Genomic DNA, 17,675 nt, shown 5'->3' with positions numbered 1-17,675 from the left:
ACGGCTTATTGATCATTTGTTTACCATGGTAACTAAAGGAGAAACCCTCTCTCCATACAAACGATACACCCGATAGAGCGCTCTGTCAGCGAGAGGGCTGGGTTGGAGATTTAAGTAAAAGATGTGGCTAAATTATTCCTATCAAATGGATCTTTGGCAAAATAGAAAATTTCTCACTAAAAGCTTTTAGGTACATTTTATTGTAATGGCTGGAGGGGGGAGGGGTTGCGATCAAAGCGAATGGAAAATTTAGGTAGGCACGCGTAAAACGCGACTGTGTCAACTAAAAAAGTTTGATGTCTTGTAATACTTAAAGTAGACCTCAACACCATTGCTTAAACGAAATCTCTTTTAGAATTGACATATACGTCATTTTAGCGGTAATTTTGCTACTCGTATGTTTTCTGGCGAATATTTACTTGACAACAGTGGGTTGCTATTTGTATTCTTGTTTACCATTCTATACTCTTTCAAGCACACAACAATTTCAAATCAACAGCAATCGTTGACTCCTTTTAGAATGGTTTTAAAATCTTAAGCTGATTTAGACACATTGCATGTTGTGCTCTTGTCTAAAAGAAGATTGCAGCAAAAATTAAATTGCGCACAAGTTTTCGAGAATTCCGACAAATTGAAGACAAATCTGTTTCTTATCGATTTCTGTAAAATTATAGACGAAGTTTGTCGGGGTAACAGCAACGCAGGTCAGGCTTTCAAACTTATGCATATCATATGACAAGATCTTGATCAGATGGCAGAAGTTGCCAATTGTAAAAGAAGTGGTAATTTCCTCCTCTTTCCACGAATGAAATAGATTTTGTCAGTTTGTTCGTCATCGCGTTATGAATACTGAACTTAGTTCACTTCGACTAAAGTTTGTCTTTCAGGTGAAGTTTCAGAGTTGGGCAGCTGTGATTTTCAGAGACTGTTTCACAACATCGACAAATGTTTGGTTCACAGTATTTGGAGAGCTCCTGTAAAAGATCATTAGCCACTCATTTTTTCTATATATTGAGCATTAAAAAATGTTATCACTGGACTGTAACAAGAATGGGTAAGATTCTGTACTAGCCAAGTAAAAATATCTCTGGTTGTTTTTCGGGGTTCTCTCTTGTTTTTCCGTCACCATATCAACTTTTATTCTTGCATTACAAGAGATTCTAAAAGAGAACATAAGATTCTACGTCCCCCTTAAGGTTTCCATTGTTTACCTGAATAAGAATTTTGCCTTATCTATCTTCTTTTAAATTGCAAGATTTACATAAATGCGTACTTCGCAACTGGTTTATCTCACAGCATATTGCAGGTGTCGTGCTTGTTTAACGTCCATGCGCTCGGAAAAAAAATAAAACGGTGAGTTTGCAGGTACACATAGAAACTTGAGAGAAAATGCTTTACTATACAGGAAAAAATTAAGTCAGCACTATGGTTAGAAGATTTATTTCTGCCAATCTCGGTGACAAGACCTAATTCTAATTGCGTTTTTTGAGATAATTGAAACCCCCTCCAATTTTGTAATGCTATAATTTGAAAGCTGAAATAATTCATGGTCAAGCAATTTGAAACTTTTAACTATTTAGCACTGTGACTTCTTTTTTCAGGAAATTTGCGTTATCAACTCAAGAACAGTTCGGTGTTTTTGTCCTCACTCAAGAACTCTAAACATAGTAAGCGACAGCTCCAAGTATCTGAGGATTAATGGTGTTTTCTATAGTGTAGTCATTGTGGATTTTAATTATAAATTCGCCCTCGATATTGGGAACCATAAGATATACATGCCGACTAATATCAATTATTTATCAATCGCTGTATTTGTGTTTCGCCAGGCTTTCGCACGATTGCCCTAGTCGAAGAGGCGAGCAGTGTCTTGTTGCAACTGAAAGCTGAAAACATTGAAATACGCGAGCAAAGTATCTACCGACTAAGTAAGTACCGCTTCAGTTTGTATTTTTATCGGGCTTTTCCTCAACCTTAAAGAGTGTTCTCGTTTTCCTTTTTGTCCAATGCGTTTCAAACAGATATTCAAATCATGTTCTCAGCTAAAGTCTTCGGGAAATACCCTTATACACCAAAATGCGAGATATTTATCGAAGTGCAGGCATTAAAACAGACGAGTAAATTCACCCGTGCCCGAATATTAAACAGCCAGGGATATGAAACGGTTTTCTGATCAAAATATTGGAGTTTCCTCTAATTTTACATTCAAAGTAAACTTTCATAGATTGAAAGGGTAGAGTGATATGAATTTAAAATTCCAAATCATCTGCCGGATTTTTCTTTTTCGTCTCGGTCTTTCTCAAGCAAAATATTCTGGAAAGCTCTCCACAATTTCGGTAAGCCTCGTGGCGTTGTGAACGGGTCCAGAACTATGAATGTAAAAGCTTTTCTTTTTCAACGCGTTTATATCAACAAGACGTTGTTATCTCCTTGTGTAAATAACATCGCTTCGGTCTGTTTATTGAAAATTTGGAGCATTCACTCGTCCTTAGATAAGTTCATCTTTTAAAATATTTTTCGGTATAAATAGAAACCTTGTTTATTATTTGAATTATAAAATTTGCACCTCAATAAACAATTCAGCACTGATTACAAGTGTTCTCGGTGAGGCATTTCGTACAGAAAGTATAGCGGTTTTTGGCTTTTCGCTCTGCTATTTATTTTTCTTTTTAAGAACTTTACTTTTCACGAGTGTTCACGTTAACTGAGATATTTTGTTGGACACTAATTCAAAAGTGTCCATATATTTTTGTATGTTCTGCCCGTTGATTAAAACTATAAAGATACAGAATCGTTGCTTGAAATTTTCTAGACATCCGGCTCTTATACCGATTACTTTCGCTACGCTCATTTAACCGACGTGAAATAATTTTCTCTCAAAATTAGGTATTTTTCCTTCCTGAATCAATGCTTGTCAGGCTCTCTCAAAATAAATGATGTCTGAGGTTGTAAGAGAAGATTGATCGTCATCAGTTGTATGGCTAATAAACGGCTGAAAAACGATAGAAAGCCGTTGGCGCGCAACAGATCCAAATACTGCTCCGTATCCCTCATTGTCAGTAAATTTTTTACAAGCTACATACCTTCTAATTTAGCCACTTTTTAATCAGTTAAGATAAACTAGTAAGCCCTGAATAATAGGCCTTCTGGAGATGTAAAATACGCCACGAAATATTGCGGTATTTGTTTGAATTCATTATTTTTCCAAAGTGGCATTTTAACCCGTTCGCGTCAGAAATTTTTTCTTCCAATTAAATGTCAACCGCACGTAAGAGAACAGTGACATTTCATGTTCGATTTTGCGCCATCAACCTTTTCAAACCTTCAGAAAAATTATTTACTTCAATTTCATCGAGCACGAACTGACACAAATTGTCAAGACAAGGTCGTAACAGTGGCAGCCAGGCGCAAATACACGCAGTTAACGGAAAAATGTCATGTCCTGAAACATCTTTATACAATATTTCAAACAGGCGCATTTTTTTTCTTAACTGAAACCCTCAATAGATATTTTTCTTTGGCTTTAGAAATGTGTACAGCGACGGGGCGCTGAACTTTGAATTCTCTTTCTTCTGTTGCGTGGTAACGTATCTTTGTCAACAATTTCATCAACTGGGGCAACACTTATCTTCCACAAAACAACCCGGCTCAAAGTAACATCGCAAATACTATTCATCGCCCAATGCTATCTAACTTGATTTATTAAAGACCTCGTTGATTTTTTTTGTTAGTTTTGAGGTACAATTTGAACGTAGTTGCACCATATGTCCAATCATTGTAAGAATTCTCAAATTCTTGCGCCTGAAAACACTGAAGAAATGTCGTATATTGTGATAGGCGTGGTTTATGCGGAAAATTAACAAAAGAAATTATTGTAAATTATTGCAGTAGATTCTTCGAGATGTCGGTTAATCAATGTCATATGCTGACGGGTTAAATCATTTTCAGGTTTATATTTAGTGATAGCTTTCGACTCGCGAGTGCTTCTGAAACAGTCGGTTGAATTGTTAACAGTACACAATTTTTAAATGTGTGAAATGTACTTCATTGAAGCTTTCATTTTAAACAAAACATCCAAAAATGACAGCTTGAATGAAAAGCTTGTACCTCATCTCCACTGAATTCATTTGATGGACGAAAGGTGTCTTTTGAACTTTCAAAAGTAGGGTGCAAAAATCGAGGATACCTAGAACCGTCTGTTTGCGCCTCTTAATGCAAGAACCCCTCACTTGAGCTACTTAGGAGTAAACAATATTGGTGCTCTGTTAAGACAAAGACACAAACTCAGATTATTTGTCAGAAAATCCCTATAGTTGAAGGACAGAAATGAAGACGGATAAATTTATTGTTCCTCAGGGTAACATGCAGCCAGAAAATTCTTGAAATTAACCCCCTAGCGGCGTTTATGCGTCATTGAAGAATAATGACGATTAAAATAATAAAAATGACAATTGAAAATTATGTTGGTGATGACCAGAACTTGAATAAGCTAAGTCGCAGTACGTGAATATTTAAAAATTCAGCCAACATTTTTTTTAAGTTTGCTATTATCCAGCTTTTTCAATATTTTATGTCCTTGTTTGTTCATGATTCATCATTGCCTATTTTGTGTTTCTCTTTCGATATGTGCATGGTTTATTATCCCATGATGCTCCTCATATTTTCAGAGAGTTGCAAATGTACTTCAAGGTACGGACATCTCGTCTAATCTTCATCAGTTTCCACTATGCCGAAAAAAAAACACTTTGTAACCTCCTTAAATCAAGAGGTACGTCCATAGCATGATATATTGCGCCAAAAGCATGAGTCAAGCTTAATTTCTTATTTTGCGAGACGTTAAGCGGTAAAAGGAAAAATTTAAGCCTATTTTTCCACGACTCTTGCACAATTTTCCGATCGGGCTAGTCAAAATTCACTATACTTTCGTTTTATGCCAAATCACAGAAACACTTAAAGGATGACTCATGAACATCATGAAGTTGTTCAAAAGAGAAACACTGATGAGTTAGAGAATGCTTGATATACCTCTCAGCAACATCCGACTTTTAAATTTAAAAATAGCATTGTGTAAGGAACGGCTGTTTTTACTATGTTCTAGGATATAAAAAAGAGTGATAAGTTCACTACAGCGATATCACCGCAAATGTCTGAACTTTTAGCTTTAGAGCTGATAAAAACATCATTGGACATCTTCCGCAATCAACGATGCCAAATATTCTTATTTCCACTTTCAACACGTATAAAACTTTGAAAAATTTCAATTTAAATGTCAAAGAATTAACAAACGACCAGCAGAAGTTTTTCGCTTCAGTCCACGTCTTTTAGCTTTGCGCAATTTTTTTTTCCATGACTTCTAATTGCAGAGGAGACAAAAATTTTATTTTTCAGATTCTTTTTCTTGTTTTTACGAGAAAGTGGTTCTTTATTTCAACACCAGAGATATTTTTTACCAGGGGCGTCGAATGAGTTTGTCCACAGGTAGCAGATGTTCCCAACTCGGTCGCCATGGCAAAACTTCAATTTGGAAATATTTCGAAATACGGTCAAGAATTGAAGCCCTGATTCGCAAAGTCTGGTTGATAATTTGACATAGCACTATTGTTTGGATCAACTTCGAAGTTATAATGATTGGGACAAAGAAACAGTATGCTACGCGACCGTATACCTTCTCCACACGTCAATAACCTGCTGAAATTGTTAAAAATTAAATTTGCGAATTGGAACACCTGCTGTATTCATTGATAGCATTCCCACAAGAAAGGAGTTGACGCTACCCTATTCATGCGGGAATCTGGTCTACGATTATCAAGATTTATTGCAGTCCTTCTTTTCTCAGTCTGCAGCTGTTGTATAGGTAACTGTGTTCCGATTTCTCGACTTCTTGTCGTTTTCTGTTTCTGACCCACGTTTCTGTTGTCAAGGGAAGACCTTAGGTCAACCCATCATTTTAAAAAGGTTTTGTGAGATATTGTGTGAATGACATCAGCAAAATTGGAGTGAAACTATAAACGTAAGTTTGGAGTGCGGATATATGGTATAAAAATTATTCGCCGATTCACCCCTAAGGCAATACTAGTAAGGCTATTTTATCCTAGACATTTACCTAACGAAATTTTGCTTTTGAACACTTCAAAGAAAAGAAGACACACAAAGTTGTTAAGGACAGAACGCCCGGCGACAGGTGTTTGGCGATATCTGAGTCAAATTTAGTTCCCAGTTATGCTTCCCCGTTGAAGATGATAGATTGTCAGTAAACGTCAGTTTATTTTGAATAATTAGACTGAGCCATATGAAAATTTGTGCACCACTGTTGTGCCATGAATTAGCTTCAGCTATCTCAGTGAAAGTCAACTGTTAAACGGTGAATTTGGACCTCCTTTGGAGCTCTTTAGTAAATTCCAAAATCGTGGTAAGTATTTGTTACGCCGGTGTAGTTTCAATAACTATTTCACATGACTTTGAGACGACAAAACGTATTAATTCTACAGAATTATAAAATTACTCGCGGAGACGTGACAGTGAAAACTGAGATGGTCGGTGTATTATTTTGAACCACACGATGAGGCACAAAGGAATATTTTTCTCCAAATTTAACATTTTCGCTCAGAAGATTTATCTATTGAGATTCAGCGTAACTCCCTATTTCATTCTTCAGATTTTCTCTTTTTCCTGGCTTAAGCAAATTAACCTCGTTCGTTTTCTCGGCCACGCTAGTAAAATAACATCGAGAAGTTATAGTACATCGAGAATTTAACGCACTTACAAGTAAGTTTGTGCCGTTAATTGTGACTTTTTAGGAAGTTCTAAATTTGGTTTTCATTTCCCAGTCAAGGTCATGAAGTTCAATGAAAAAGGCTACTACAGTTAGCAAAACACGCACATGAAAAACACGGAAGTACATGTAAACGTTATGTTGAACTCCTGGATACTAAGTGCTCTGTGATTGGTTGTTATAAGTGATCGATCACAGTAAAGACGCAATGGCCGAAGTCCAAAGAAAATTGTTGGCTCTGTTTTGTTCAAAAGGGCATACATTTTAAAGACACGTTTGTGGGATTTTTTAGATTAAGTTAATGAAAATTATGAAATGAGAAAGTGTTCCCGTTGACTAGAACAAGTCTTCGAGCTGTTAACTGTCACATCAGACTAGTTGCCGAGTGTTTTTTCAGTTAAGGATCAGAAAAGAGGTCGAAATGTGGTTAAAGCAATGTCGCTCTTGCCTGAGGCTCGTGTGCAACTTTTGGTTTTAATGAACCAAAGAAAAAGTCTATTTATAACATGGGTTGTGCTACAATAAGTATGAAGTTCATCACGAAAACTCATAAAGAACGTCAAGAATATTGAACTTTATTCAAATTCCACTTTTACGCCAGTTTACCATATTAGGGCAGCGGTCGCGCAAAATAAATGTTTCTTAGTAGACATTTTGTTGCGTAGTATCGCTGAGTATTTTTATGAGTTGTGCCGTATTTTGACGAGCCCGTAGGGCAAGTCAAAATACAAACAACGAGTAAAAGTACTCAGCGATACTACACAATGAAACTTCTAATAAGAGATTTATTATCCAACACGCCAAATTGTTATTTCAGTGCGGGCGAATTTCGCGGATATTTCTGGAGTACAAATATCGCGTGATATTTGTACTCGTCTCGCGCGTTATTTGTACTCTACAACGCACAGTTGGATAATAAGCCATGATATACTGAAGAACAGGGCAAAAATACCAGGCCTCAGTGAACGATCCAAATTTTGATTTTCTCCCTTTTTTTAGGCTTATCTGATCGAGTAAAGAACTTTTGTTTGCTTGTTTGTTTGTTTGTTTTTTTTCGTCTCCTATGCGATTGATGCGATGCTTATTCTTGCTAGGCCGCAGGAAGTATTCGGAAAAATTGGAATCAAATACAAGAAAATGAAACTACAGTGGGACGATAAATCCGTTATTTGATTATTTAACCGATAATATGAGCCGAAATGTTGCTCATTGCTTGTAAAATACAAAGCAACTCTCAAAATATCGGCGCCTATTAACTGTTAAACCATCTATCAAGTGTATACATGTATTGTACTTTTTGCCCATACGGATGGTTGATATGGACAGCTAGAGACCTCTACAAACAACAATCGAGTCGCTCAGCTAAGTTTACGAGTATTTTACGAGTAACTCAAGCAAAATTTCAAAATGAGGATTATCGTAATTGACAAAAAAAAAAACGCTATTTCGGTTGTAATTTAACATACCATTTGTATTCCTGAGTTTAGAGCTATTACTGCAATCAAACAAGCTGAGTAACTTTTTTTCTTCGTACTGAGTCTTTCAGTGTTGAAACAATTATTCAATTTATTTTTTATTGAACAATAAAATGAGTGTAAAGAAAGTTAGAGAGGTAGGGGAGGAGTATCTTGGAGGGTAAGGGAGTGAAATCTAAGATTTACTCGCCGGAAGTTTCCAATAACTGCGTAAAAGAAATCGGCGACTGCCTATGGCAGAAGAACAATCTTACGAGCGGCAATCGATGAACAACGATTGCGAACGAGTGCATTGAAAAGTAAATGAATTGTAAATTATAAGCTTGAAGAAAAAGAAAGAGGGAGAGTTTTTTTTTTTGTCCTTTTCTTTACTTTAGCATAAATAAACCGCAAGATTTTGGAATAATATTATTTCTAACAAGCCAGATGTTTAATGCACCCACGCTCCGATGTCTATTTTAAAATTTAGTATCATTCAACTTATTTACGTCTGAAATCACCTGCTTGAATAATTGCCGTCAGAGGCAAAAACAACCTCTATCCAACTGGATAAACGAATTCAATATTAATAATTTGATACAAGGAAAGAAGCCGGAAATAGAAAAACACGCGGTTACTTTCGAGTGCTTTATTCTGTTGGCAATTAAAATCAACGTGTTTTGATTATATTTATTTTCATAACAGAAGGTTGTACTGGGAGAATACAGTACAGAATGCTATTTATCCCCAAGAGACGTGATTGAATTGCTAGCTGGCCTTTCTGTACAATTTTCAGCTATTGAGGTACGAGTAATTAGCGGTCCACCAGTAATAAGTGTTTATGGTAAAAACATGAAGGTCCTGTGACGGTGTCATCGGTGCCGCATTGCCTTTTGGGGGAAAGAGAGTTGCTAAGGGTTCCTAACTGAATTTATTTTTCCCGGTGAACCTGGAATGACATCCCGAAACATGCCTTGGAAAAAGAACCAATCGAAAGTATTACCGAGGTTTTCTTCCTCGGCTATTCATCTCTCATAGCTTTGCATTTCCCTACAGAATTTCCGCCGCGCAGAGAGAGGATTCCTTGAGGAGTTTTGCCGTTGTAGCGGTTGACGACATCTCGTCGAGTGGATTGGAAATATTATCGGCTTTTACTCACACCATGATCTGTCCGCTTCAAGTACATCCCGTTTGTGGATTGTCTTCGCGTACTCTCGCATTTTTGGCGGGGGAATAATGGTTGTTTTAGCACTGTAGTGATATCGCCAACTGCCAACCATTTAGCGTCGAGGAAACAGAAATAAACAGCGACTGGGATACCTTTCCTTATAGGAACGGTCGAAAAGAAATTATAATCCTGGTGGATTTATCCTGTGTTTACATTCTACAAAACCGAAAATATGGCACTAAGGCTTCAAAGATCGTTTATATTGCAACGGTTTCAGAGACCGCGAACGCTGTGCCCTCATGTTTTTTTAGTGACCTCCGTATTGCTGTGCGGCGCGGTAAACTTCCTTGCTGAGTTCGACGTCAAGACATCGTCTTTAATGGCTGGTGGCGACAGAACTGTTCGCAAACAGCGATTACTCTTAAGTGTCAATGAAAGCAGTTCGGATACGAAGGGAGAATATCCTCCTGATCTTTTCACTGTGGAAGAGAAAAGAAAAGGAGCTGTAATTTTGCACATAATTGGTATGTGTTACATGTTCTTGGCGTTGTCAATCGCTTGCGATGAATTTTTCATCCCTGCGTTAGCTGTCATCACCGAAAAGTTAAACATTTCGGAGGATGTTGCAGGTGCTACGTTTATGGCTGCTGGCGGTAGTATGCCAGAACTTTGTACATCGTTCATTGGGGTTTTCGTTGCGCCTAACTCTAATGTTGGCTTTGGAACTATAGTAGGATCTGCAGTTTTCAACGTCTTGTTTGTGATAGGGATGTGTGCGGTGTTCTCAAAGGAGCTCTTAAAATTAACATGGTGGCCTCTGTTTCGCGACTGTATGTTCTACAGTGTAGCTCTGATCATATTGATAGCATTCTTCTCGAACGGAAAGATTGAATGGTGGGAATCATTGGTAATGATTATGGTTTATTTATTATACGTGACATTTATGAAATTCAACCACAGAATAGAGAAATTAGTGAAAAGTATGCTTAAATCGAACAAAGTGAGCTCTCTGAACTCAAAAGGAGCCGAAGTCGGTTCACAAGATTCTTCTCTTGAGGTGAGTGAATTCATTTTTAGCCGTAAGTCTCAAGGAAATGAATATTTTGGCCGCATTTGAAAGCCTGTTATATGTCAATGGGGGTTTTAATTGAAACCCTCTGATGCTAAGTTCATTTCAAGAAGCGATATGAAAGAGGAGCTGTATGCGATAATTTTCAGATGAAATCAGCGCTTTAAAATAAACACGAAACGAAAATTTAAACATCGTGGGAAACTATTTCGTCAGGTCATTTTGATAGTAATTTTTGCACCTCTTTTATTTTCATACGGCATTCATTTGAATCTTGAATTAAGCTTAAATCTTAGCGTAGGTCGCACTTCGAATCATTGCACCTAACGGACAACATGTGGTGTGTTAAAAGGCAAATTGTTTCTCATCTGCATGGAAGGGAATTTTAAAATTGTACAGTTTTATATGTTACATAAGAAAACTCTATCGAGCGAAACTCTTTTGTTCAATTACTACTACCCCATGGCTATTTCAGGTGTTTTTAATATTAAACAAAAATATTCATTTTACAGAATTCAATCTGGTACACTTAATTAATGACGTGATAATTGTTACCTCAGAGATTTAATTTCACTGAGACATTTACACTTTTAACTAATTTTTTTACAGCTTTCACGATTTTCTTTTTGGAAAAAATTGTGTAACTACTGTTAGTGACCATATTTTTGATAAATTGATCGATACTTCTGTGCTTAATCTCTACAGTTACAAAAATGGCTGAGTTTTATGATATCACTTTCAGCATGTAAACAAAGATTTTATGTTTTATCTTCAGATTATCCATTTGTAAACACTTAAGGGTCTAGAATGTTTAATAGAGGAGATTGTAGATGAGATTTGGGAATATGGAATAGGCGTAGGAGGTTCACAGGCCCCTCCAATGAGCTTATTGCGGGTTCATCTTGAACTTTTGGAATTTTCTTGTCTAGCAAGTCTTGCTGATCCTGTTAATATCTTGCAATCCTCTTTGACTTAATCAGCTAAGAATTTCAAACTAAGTAAATACCGAGGCAAAACTAATCAGACAAAAACCTCTCCAGGTTTGTTAAAATCCCTTTGAGAGGCAAAGGACTCGAGTCATTGTAATTTGGTTTGGGATGTGATAGTGTTAAAATAATCTGAACTTCCCTTGTCTGACAAATGCTTTCTTCCATAATGGGGGAAGAAAGACTTACAGTTCTCTTTTATACTTGCATGATTATGTTCACTGGCAACAGTAAGGTTTGTCTAGACATTCATATAGTACTCTTTTCTCATTTGTCCTCCAAACTGAGGTAAAAACCATAAATCCCTTGTGAGAGGAGACCTGTTTTGAACTTAACCTAGGTTATGTGCTTTCCTTCCACTCATTTGTATTATTTGGTCTTGTTCTGTTTACGTTTCCACTTTGGCTCTTCATTTGAATTTCAAATGAAAGCTTTTGCTAATTAGATTTAGGAGTCAGCTACATGTCATTGAAATGGGATCTGTGTTGGCTTGTTTTAAAATGTGGAGTACACTTTTTATTAGTTTTATTTCTGAAGGATTATGAGCTTTTTTTTGTTGTATGTTCACAAATATCTCCTGATAACTTTGGATTTAGATAGAATTTGCCAGAAAATTTGTGTTTTCCTTTCCCAAAATCATAAGTCTATTTTAACAATAAATGATCAAAGCTTCTTTGCAAGAGCTTTGACTTTGAAGCTTTGACTTAGACAAGCCTTTTTTGTTTTCTTTTGTCTTTCTTTTTTAATAAACCTAGTTATGAAAAGATATTGCACTTTAAACAATCCCAGGTGTAAAGTAAAATTCATGAAGTGCTTATGTTATTTGATTTTTCCAGAAAATTAACAGGAAATCAAGCTATGAACTTTCTTGTTTAATAGACTCAAGCTGTTGAATGTTGCTAGTAGGGCTTTGAGGTTCATAAGAGTAAGGAGTGCTTTATTATTAGATAATCATTATCATGTCAGATAATGAAATTATGCTTTGAAGCAAATTAGAATTTTCCACTCAGATGTTAGTTTTTTTTATATCATCTATCTTAAGGTGTCTGTTTTACAGGGAGAGTTCCCTCTATTTTTTACTTTCTTTCTCTAAGATGAAAAGAAGCAACCTTACTTTTGACAATATTACTACTTGACACAAAATTTCTTTTTAAGTAAAGGTTGTCAGATCCCCAAGGTTGAATTTTGAAAAAACCACTGTCTTAACAAAGATCTACTCAAGCCATTTGAGGCCAGTTCTCAAAAAAGGGAAAATATTCTGAACTGATTTTGTGAATTAGCTTCAAATTCATTAAAACATAGTTCGAATGATTCTCACAAAATATATTTTCAACTCAATAGAAGGCAGTGGAAAGTCTTTGCACAACATCCAAGGAGAGTAATAGTCTTCCCTGTTTCCGCCATGGAGCTCTTCAGCTTGTTATTCATACAATAGATCCTCTTGGAGAAGGTAACTTTTTTTTATTATTACTTTTCTGTACCAAGAGTGGATCAGGGCAAAGGGAGTACTATTGCAACATCTACTTTTCCCTTTATTTCACAGAACAGTCTGTTGTACACTGTTCACATAATTCAATTAAGGTTTATTGTAAACATTTCTTCAATTTCATTGAACCCTTTCCACTCTAACATCAGTATGCATATTCTCAATACTGTTCTCTATACATTTCCAAGGGTGCTGACAAGGAGAATTTGTTTAAAAATCAAGAGCTTTGTTTCCTTTACTCTTGTGACTGTAATCTTTGATTTAGGGATGTTAAAGTAAGGAGAAATGAGATGCTGATCACCTGAAGATGTCAAAGGGTTGAAATAATTGTCAAATTGATTGATTTTTATTAAATTTTCAATGTTTTTTTTTCTCTTTTGCTTTTAACAGCATCTGTTGCGGTGAAAGTCAACAAACTGAAGAAACTCAAATGTGTGAAAGTCAAAGTTGGCGTGGAGAGAGACTCATCTACTTTTCCTTCAACTCAAGATGTGAATAAATTCTCCACTGTGGACAATCTTAAACAACTGAATTTTCCAGTCGTAAATAGTTCCATGAATGTACAAATGGACTCAGCTCCAGCGTCATCATTTGTCAACCACACAGTTAATCTTGATAGCTATACTGCTTTTGATGGACAGAAAAGAGACTCATCATATCAGATTAAAAGTGTAGATGTAACATCAAGGAATTCTAGTTTGGTCAATGGGGATTCCAGTCTTCCTCTTGTGCAAATTGTCCCTGATGAAAATCATGTACCTGGTAGGGTGCCTGACACAAATGAACATAGTAGTAATGTGTATAGAACTTCAACAGAGTCTCCAAGCTCAGAGACAACAGGGTTACAGCTTTCTTCACATCAGCAATTAGTAGACATTGAGAGTGCCAGAGAGGCTGCCGTAAGTATCTTGACATTTCTTTGTTCATATTCTGCATTTCTTTTGAAAAATAAAAAAAAAAAAAAAAAAACTGAAACAAGGTGTTTTACTGTGTGAAGGTTATGACCTAGCTATAGCCCATCTTAAATTGATCACTTTGGTACAGATGAGAAAAATTAAATCAAGGGTCAATTAATTTTATTTTATAGCTTAGGCTTGTGGCCAATATAAGATATTGCATTCTGTTCACTTTCTGTATTTGTCAAGATAGGTAAGGACAAGACTGCAATAGTTTCTCTCATTCTTAAATATTAATCTAATATCCTTTCATTGCTGTATGTGTTTGTTGCCTAACAAATGATTTCTTCTCTTTAAAGCTGGATGATGAGAGTGAACCAATAGATTTAAGCTGGCCTTCAGGGTGGAAAGATAGAATAGTGTATGTTATCAGAGCGCCAGTTGTGTTCTGCATGTATTACACAGTTCAGGATATCAAAAGACCAGTAAGTAACTAGTAATGTATTTGTAATACATTCCCAAATTCCCCAAATTGCAAAGGGAGAATAAATGATTGTTATTCCCCTGGTCTCCTTTTGCAGAAAGCTTGACCTTGCCCTTATTATAGCAATGTTCTGAAGCCACAAGTACAGCTGCAGTCCCATCATGCATTTGCAAGGTTGTGGCTAAGCGCTGGCAGTCGGCGAAATTTGCAGGCCTTTTCCTTAGCTACAACCCTGTCTGTTATATTAGTAATAATTGATTTCTTGTGCATAGTGTGAAAGATTAAACTTTTAATTGTATTTTTAGGGCAAAAGGTATTTGTATCTTTGGTGTTTTATTTGGTCCATGCTTTGGATTGTTGGGTTTTCTTATTTAATGGTTTGGTGGGCAACTGAAGTTGGCAATACTCTTGGAATTGAAACAGAGGTAAGAGAATAATAATTTTATCTTTTTCGTTCCCAACATCTCATTTGTATTTCTCCCTACTGTTGTCTGCCATAAAAATTTCCTGCTGAGTCTGCCTCTTCCTTGCCATCCAGACCCTCCCATCCGTTATCAACAGCATTTTCTCTTTCTCCAGCAAACATCTAAATACAAGCAACAAAGCTCCCAAAGGGTCAGGGTGGAAATGGCTGATGTAATTAGTAAATCTCCTTACTTTCTGCTATACAATTCTTATGATGTTAGTTTGGAGAAATCAGTGTTGGATCAACTAATAATCCTCTTTGTTCTCATCTCTTGTCTGCTTGGGAGAAAGGAGAAATTCTGTCTTGGTCACTCCTGCAATCTAAGGGTTAAATATTCAACAGAGTAAAGTAGGATCTGTGCTTTAATTGAACTGTCTACAAAAGAGCAGGAAATGATATTTTTGTGAACAAGCTTTGCTTGTTACTGTTGGTTACAAATCTTTTTTGTAGCTAATAGATGTTTTTCTTTGGCTTGCCTTACTCAGTGAAGTCGTGAGTTTTTAATAAGACAGTCATGCTCTTTGCTTTTCTAGATAATGGGATTAACATTCTTAGCAGCAGGGACCAGTATACCTGATCTGATTACCAGTGTTTTAGTGGCAAGGAAAGGCTTTGGTGATATGGCTGTGTCCAGTTCTATAGGCAGCAATTTGTTTGATGTCACAATAGGGTAAGAGGAACAAAATTAATTGGCTTGGTTTAAAACATCATATGACCAAAAATAGAAACCAGACATCTAAAAAGCCATCTTGTCTTAACTCTTTGAATCCTACCATCAGTATGTGTATTTTCATTACTGTTATCTATTACATTTCCATTTTTCCTGATGAGAAGCTGTTGTTTAACAATAAAAAATTAAGAGCTTTTCCAGTTGGCAGTCACCTTGGCAAGCTGTTGGGAATCAGCCAAGGGTGACCACGACTGCTTAATTAAACAGAGGTGAAAATTACAGTATTTAAGGGGTAAAAAGTGAGGGACTGAAAACTGACCACTTAATGCAGGATGACAGCTTAATGTACTGCTACATGTTACAGGTTTGACTGTATTGACATATTCAACATTCAGAATCCATTTTTCCACTTAGGCTTCCTCTGCCATGGTTGATTTACAGTGCTATAAATGTAGGAAAGGCCATGGTTGTCAACAGCTCCGGTCTCTTCTGTTCCGTGTTTTTGCTCTTCATCATGTTGATAGCTGTAGTTATTGCAATTGCTGTCAGTAAGTGGAGATTGTCCAAACTGCTGGGTGGTGCCATGTTTCAGCTCTATGTTGTTTTCCTAGTCATATCATTGTTGTTGTTAAAGGATGTCATTAAATGCCCAGAGCTCTAAAGGTAATTAGTCCTGATTTTGCTAAATTGATATTGCATAAATTTAAGTCCCAGTTAAGTAAGCCAGGACTGTTTACTGGACATCATGGAGTATTTATTTCCCCTTGCCTATCAACACCCAGTAATTGTGCAGGGAAGGGGAAAATAATTTTTGTCCAAGTTACATTTATATGACTTTGTAGTATTCTTTGCATCCTGGCAAAAATGTCAGGGGAGGAGTGGAGTTTATATTAATACTCTTTTCACACCAGGACCTCATTATCAATTCTCGTGACTGTCTGCCATACATTTCCTATGCTCCAAGCTCTGAGAATTTGAAGTGAAAATAAACATTGTTGATTTTTTGCTTTCTTCTCGTAACCTATTTGCTTGGCAATGTAGAGATGTTTGAAAGAGAAATGATTTATTCATCACCCTTGATTGAAAGCGTTAACCTTCTAGAAGGCGTAAGAATTGTTTAGCCTCTTCAGCTTTGAGAATACCTCTTGGTAAGATGGTCAAACTAGATTTGACGTCATCAATGACTACTTTGTTTGTTTTTGTTGCAGACTAAATTTTTTAAAGAGGGATTCTACATTCACATTTTCTCCACACTTCTGACTGGCTTTCATAAGCAACCTTTCACATCAGTGCAGGAGGCAGATATCTGCACTAAAATCTTGTTGTACCATTGTTACTCTCACTAACATAGAACAAATAAGTCTGGTATCCATGTAGATGTATTTATATTTTAGAATATTTACAGGTACTTTATGAAATAGCATTCACTGTTTTTTGTACAAAAAAATTTGTATCTCTCTGTACAGAATGATATGCATGCGTGTATTTTCTTATTTATTTAATGAAATGGTGACCATCCAAGTTGTTTTTGTCATTCATTTTCTAGCCAACTCATATTTTCTGTGTTTTCTTAAACTTTGAAGAATGTCACCTTGAGACGTGGTCAAACCTTACCACTTGTTCCAGAATTGTCTATATGTTCCAAGATGACACCAATTACAAATGAAAAGAAAGAAGCAAGTCACAATTTGTAATTTGCAAGAAAAAAGTCAGTGATATGAATTTACTGAATTCAACCTTTTCAGCCTGTAGAGAGTCAGTTGTAAAAGAGTTCATAGCATTCCAAATCACTGACTGGCATTTTGGATTGTGTAAAAGATACTGTCATTTTTCTCCCTTTATGACCTCACAACTTGTCCATTTGAAATAGTGCAGAAGAAAAACTGGGTTAAAACTCTTCTCTTATGAAGGGAGACAAATTCCCTGTAAAGAATGAATAATTATTTATTGATCACTTTTTAAGATGGAGAAAAAAAAGTTTTTGCAAGCTGTAATGTAGTGTACATAAATTAAGAAGAAAAAAATTTATAGTAACAGTCAAACTATTTATTTGTGATTCTGATCACTAGTGTTGTTAGTAGGTGGTCAGTGAGAGTAGAACTTCATCAATCAAGAATATAAAATAATTGGATTGTGATTCCAAACCTTATTTAAGACTTGAATTGATTGAAGATTAATTGAATTAGAATTTATAGATTCAGAAATAAACAACCCACTTGCAACAGAA

At 36.1% G+C, this 17,675-nt stretch overlaps 1 protein-coding gene across 3 annotated transcripts; it reads left to right on the top strand.

The window, feature by feature from the left end:
- Positions 1 to 214: 214 nt before the first annotated feature.
- On the top strand, positions 215 to 17,675 carry LOC111340759 (sodium/potassium/calcium exchanger 2). Of its 3 annotated transcripts, XM_022947650.2 has the most exons (12): positions 215 to 1,353; positions 1,602 to 1,667; positions 1,827 to 1,925; positions 8,929 to 9,027; positions 9,280 to 10,448; positions 12,788 to 12,896; positions 13,323 to 13,831; positions 14,188 to 14,313; positions 14,618 to 14,737; positions 15,312 to 15,448; positions 15,863 to 16,111; positions 16,657 to 17,675. In XM_022947650.2, exons 5-11 carry the CDS (start codon positions 9,624 to 9,626, stop codon positions 16,107 to 16,109), a joined length of 2,073 nt encoding a protein of 690 aa, XP_022803385.2. In that variant the 5' UTR covers positions 215 to 1,353; positions 1,602 to 1,667; positions 1,827 to 1,925; positions 8,929 to 9,027; positions 9,280 to 9,623; the 3' UTR covers positions 16,110 to 16,111; positions 16,657 to 17,675. The 3 variants fall into 3 exon arrangements, with proteins under 3 accessions (XP_022803385.2, XP_022803384.2, XP_022803387.2); XM_022947649.2 differs by having other exon boundaries at positions 215 to 1,667; XM_022947652.2 differs by lacking the exon at positions 8,929 to 9,027 and having other exon boundaries at positions 215 to 1,667.

The sequence above is a fragment of the Stylophora pistillata genome, chromosome 4 (assembly GCF_964205215.1).
Source record: "Stylophora pistillata chromosome 4, jaStyPist1.2, whole genome shotgun sequence".
NCBI classification, from domain to species: domain Eukaryota; kingdom Metazoa; phylum Cnidaria; class Anthozoa; order Scleractinia; family Pocilloporidae; genus Stylophora; species Stylophora pistillata.
The sequence above is the reverse complement of the archived record's forward strand: the minus strand, read 5'-3'. Positions and strand labels throughout refer to the sequence as shown.

Excerpts from the sequence above, each read along its gene's own strand:
- LOC111340759 (XM_022947650.2), top strand. The coding sequence starts at position 9,624 with ATGGCACTAAGGCTTCAAAGATCGTTTATATTGCAACGGTTTCAGAGA. Across the intron at positions 10,449-12,787 it reads CACAAGATTCTTCTCTTGAG|AAGGCAGTGGAAAGTCTTTG; the intron begins GTGAGTGAATTC and ends TCAACTCAATAG. Across the intron at positions 14,314-14,617 it reads TTCAGGATATCAAAAGACCA|GGCAAAAGGTATTTGTATCT; the intron begins GTAAGTAACTAG and ends TTGTATTTTTAG.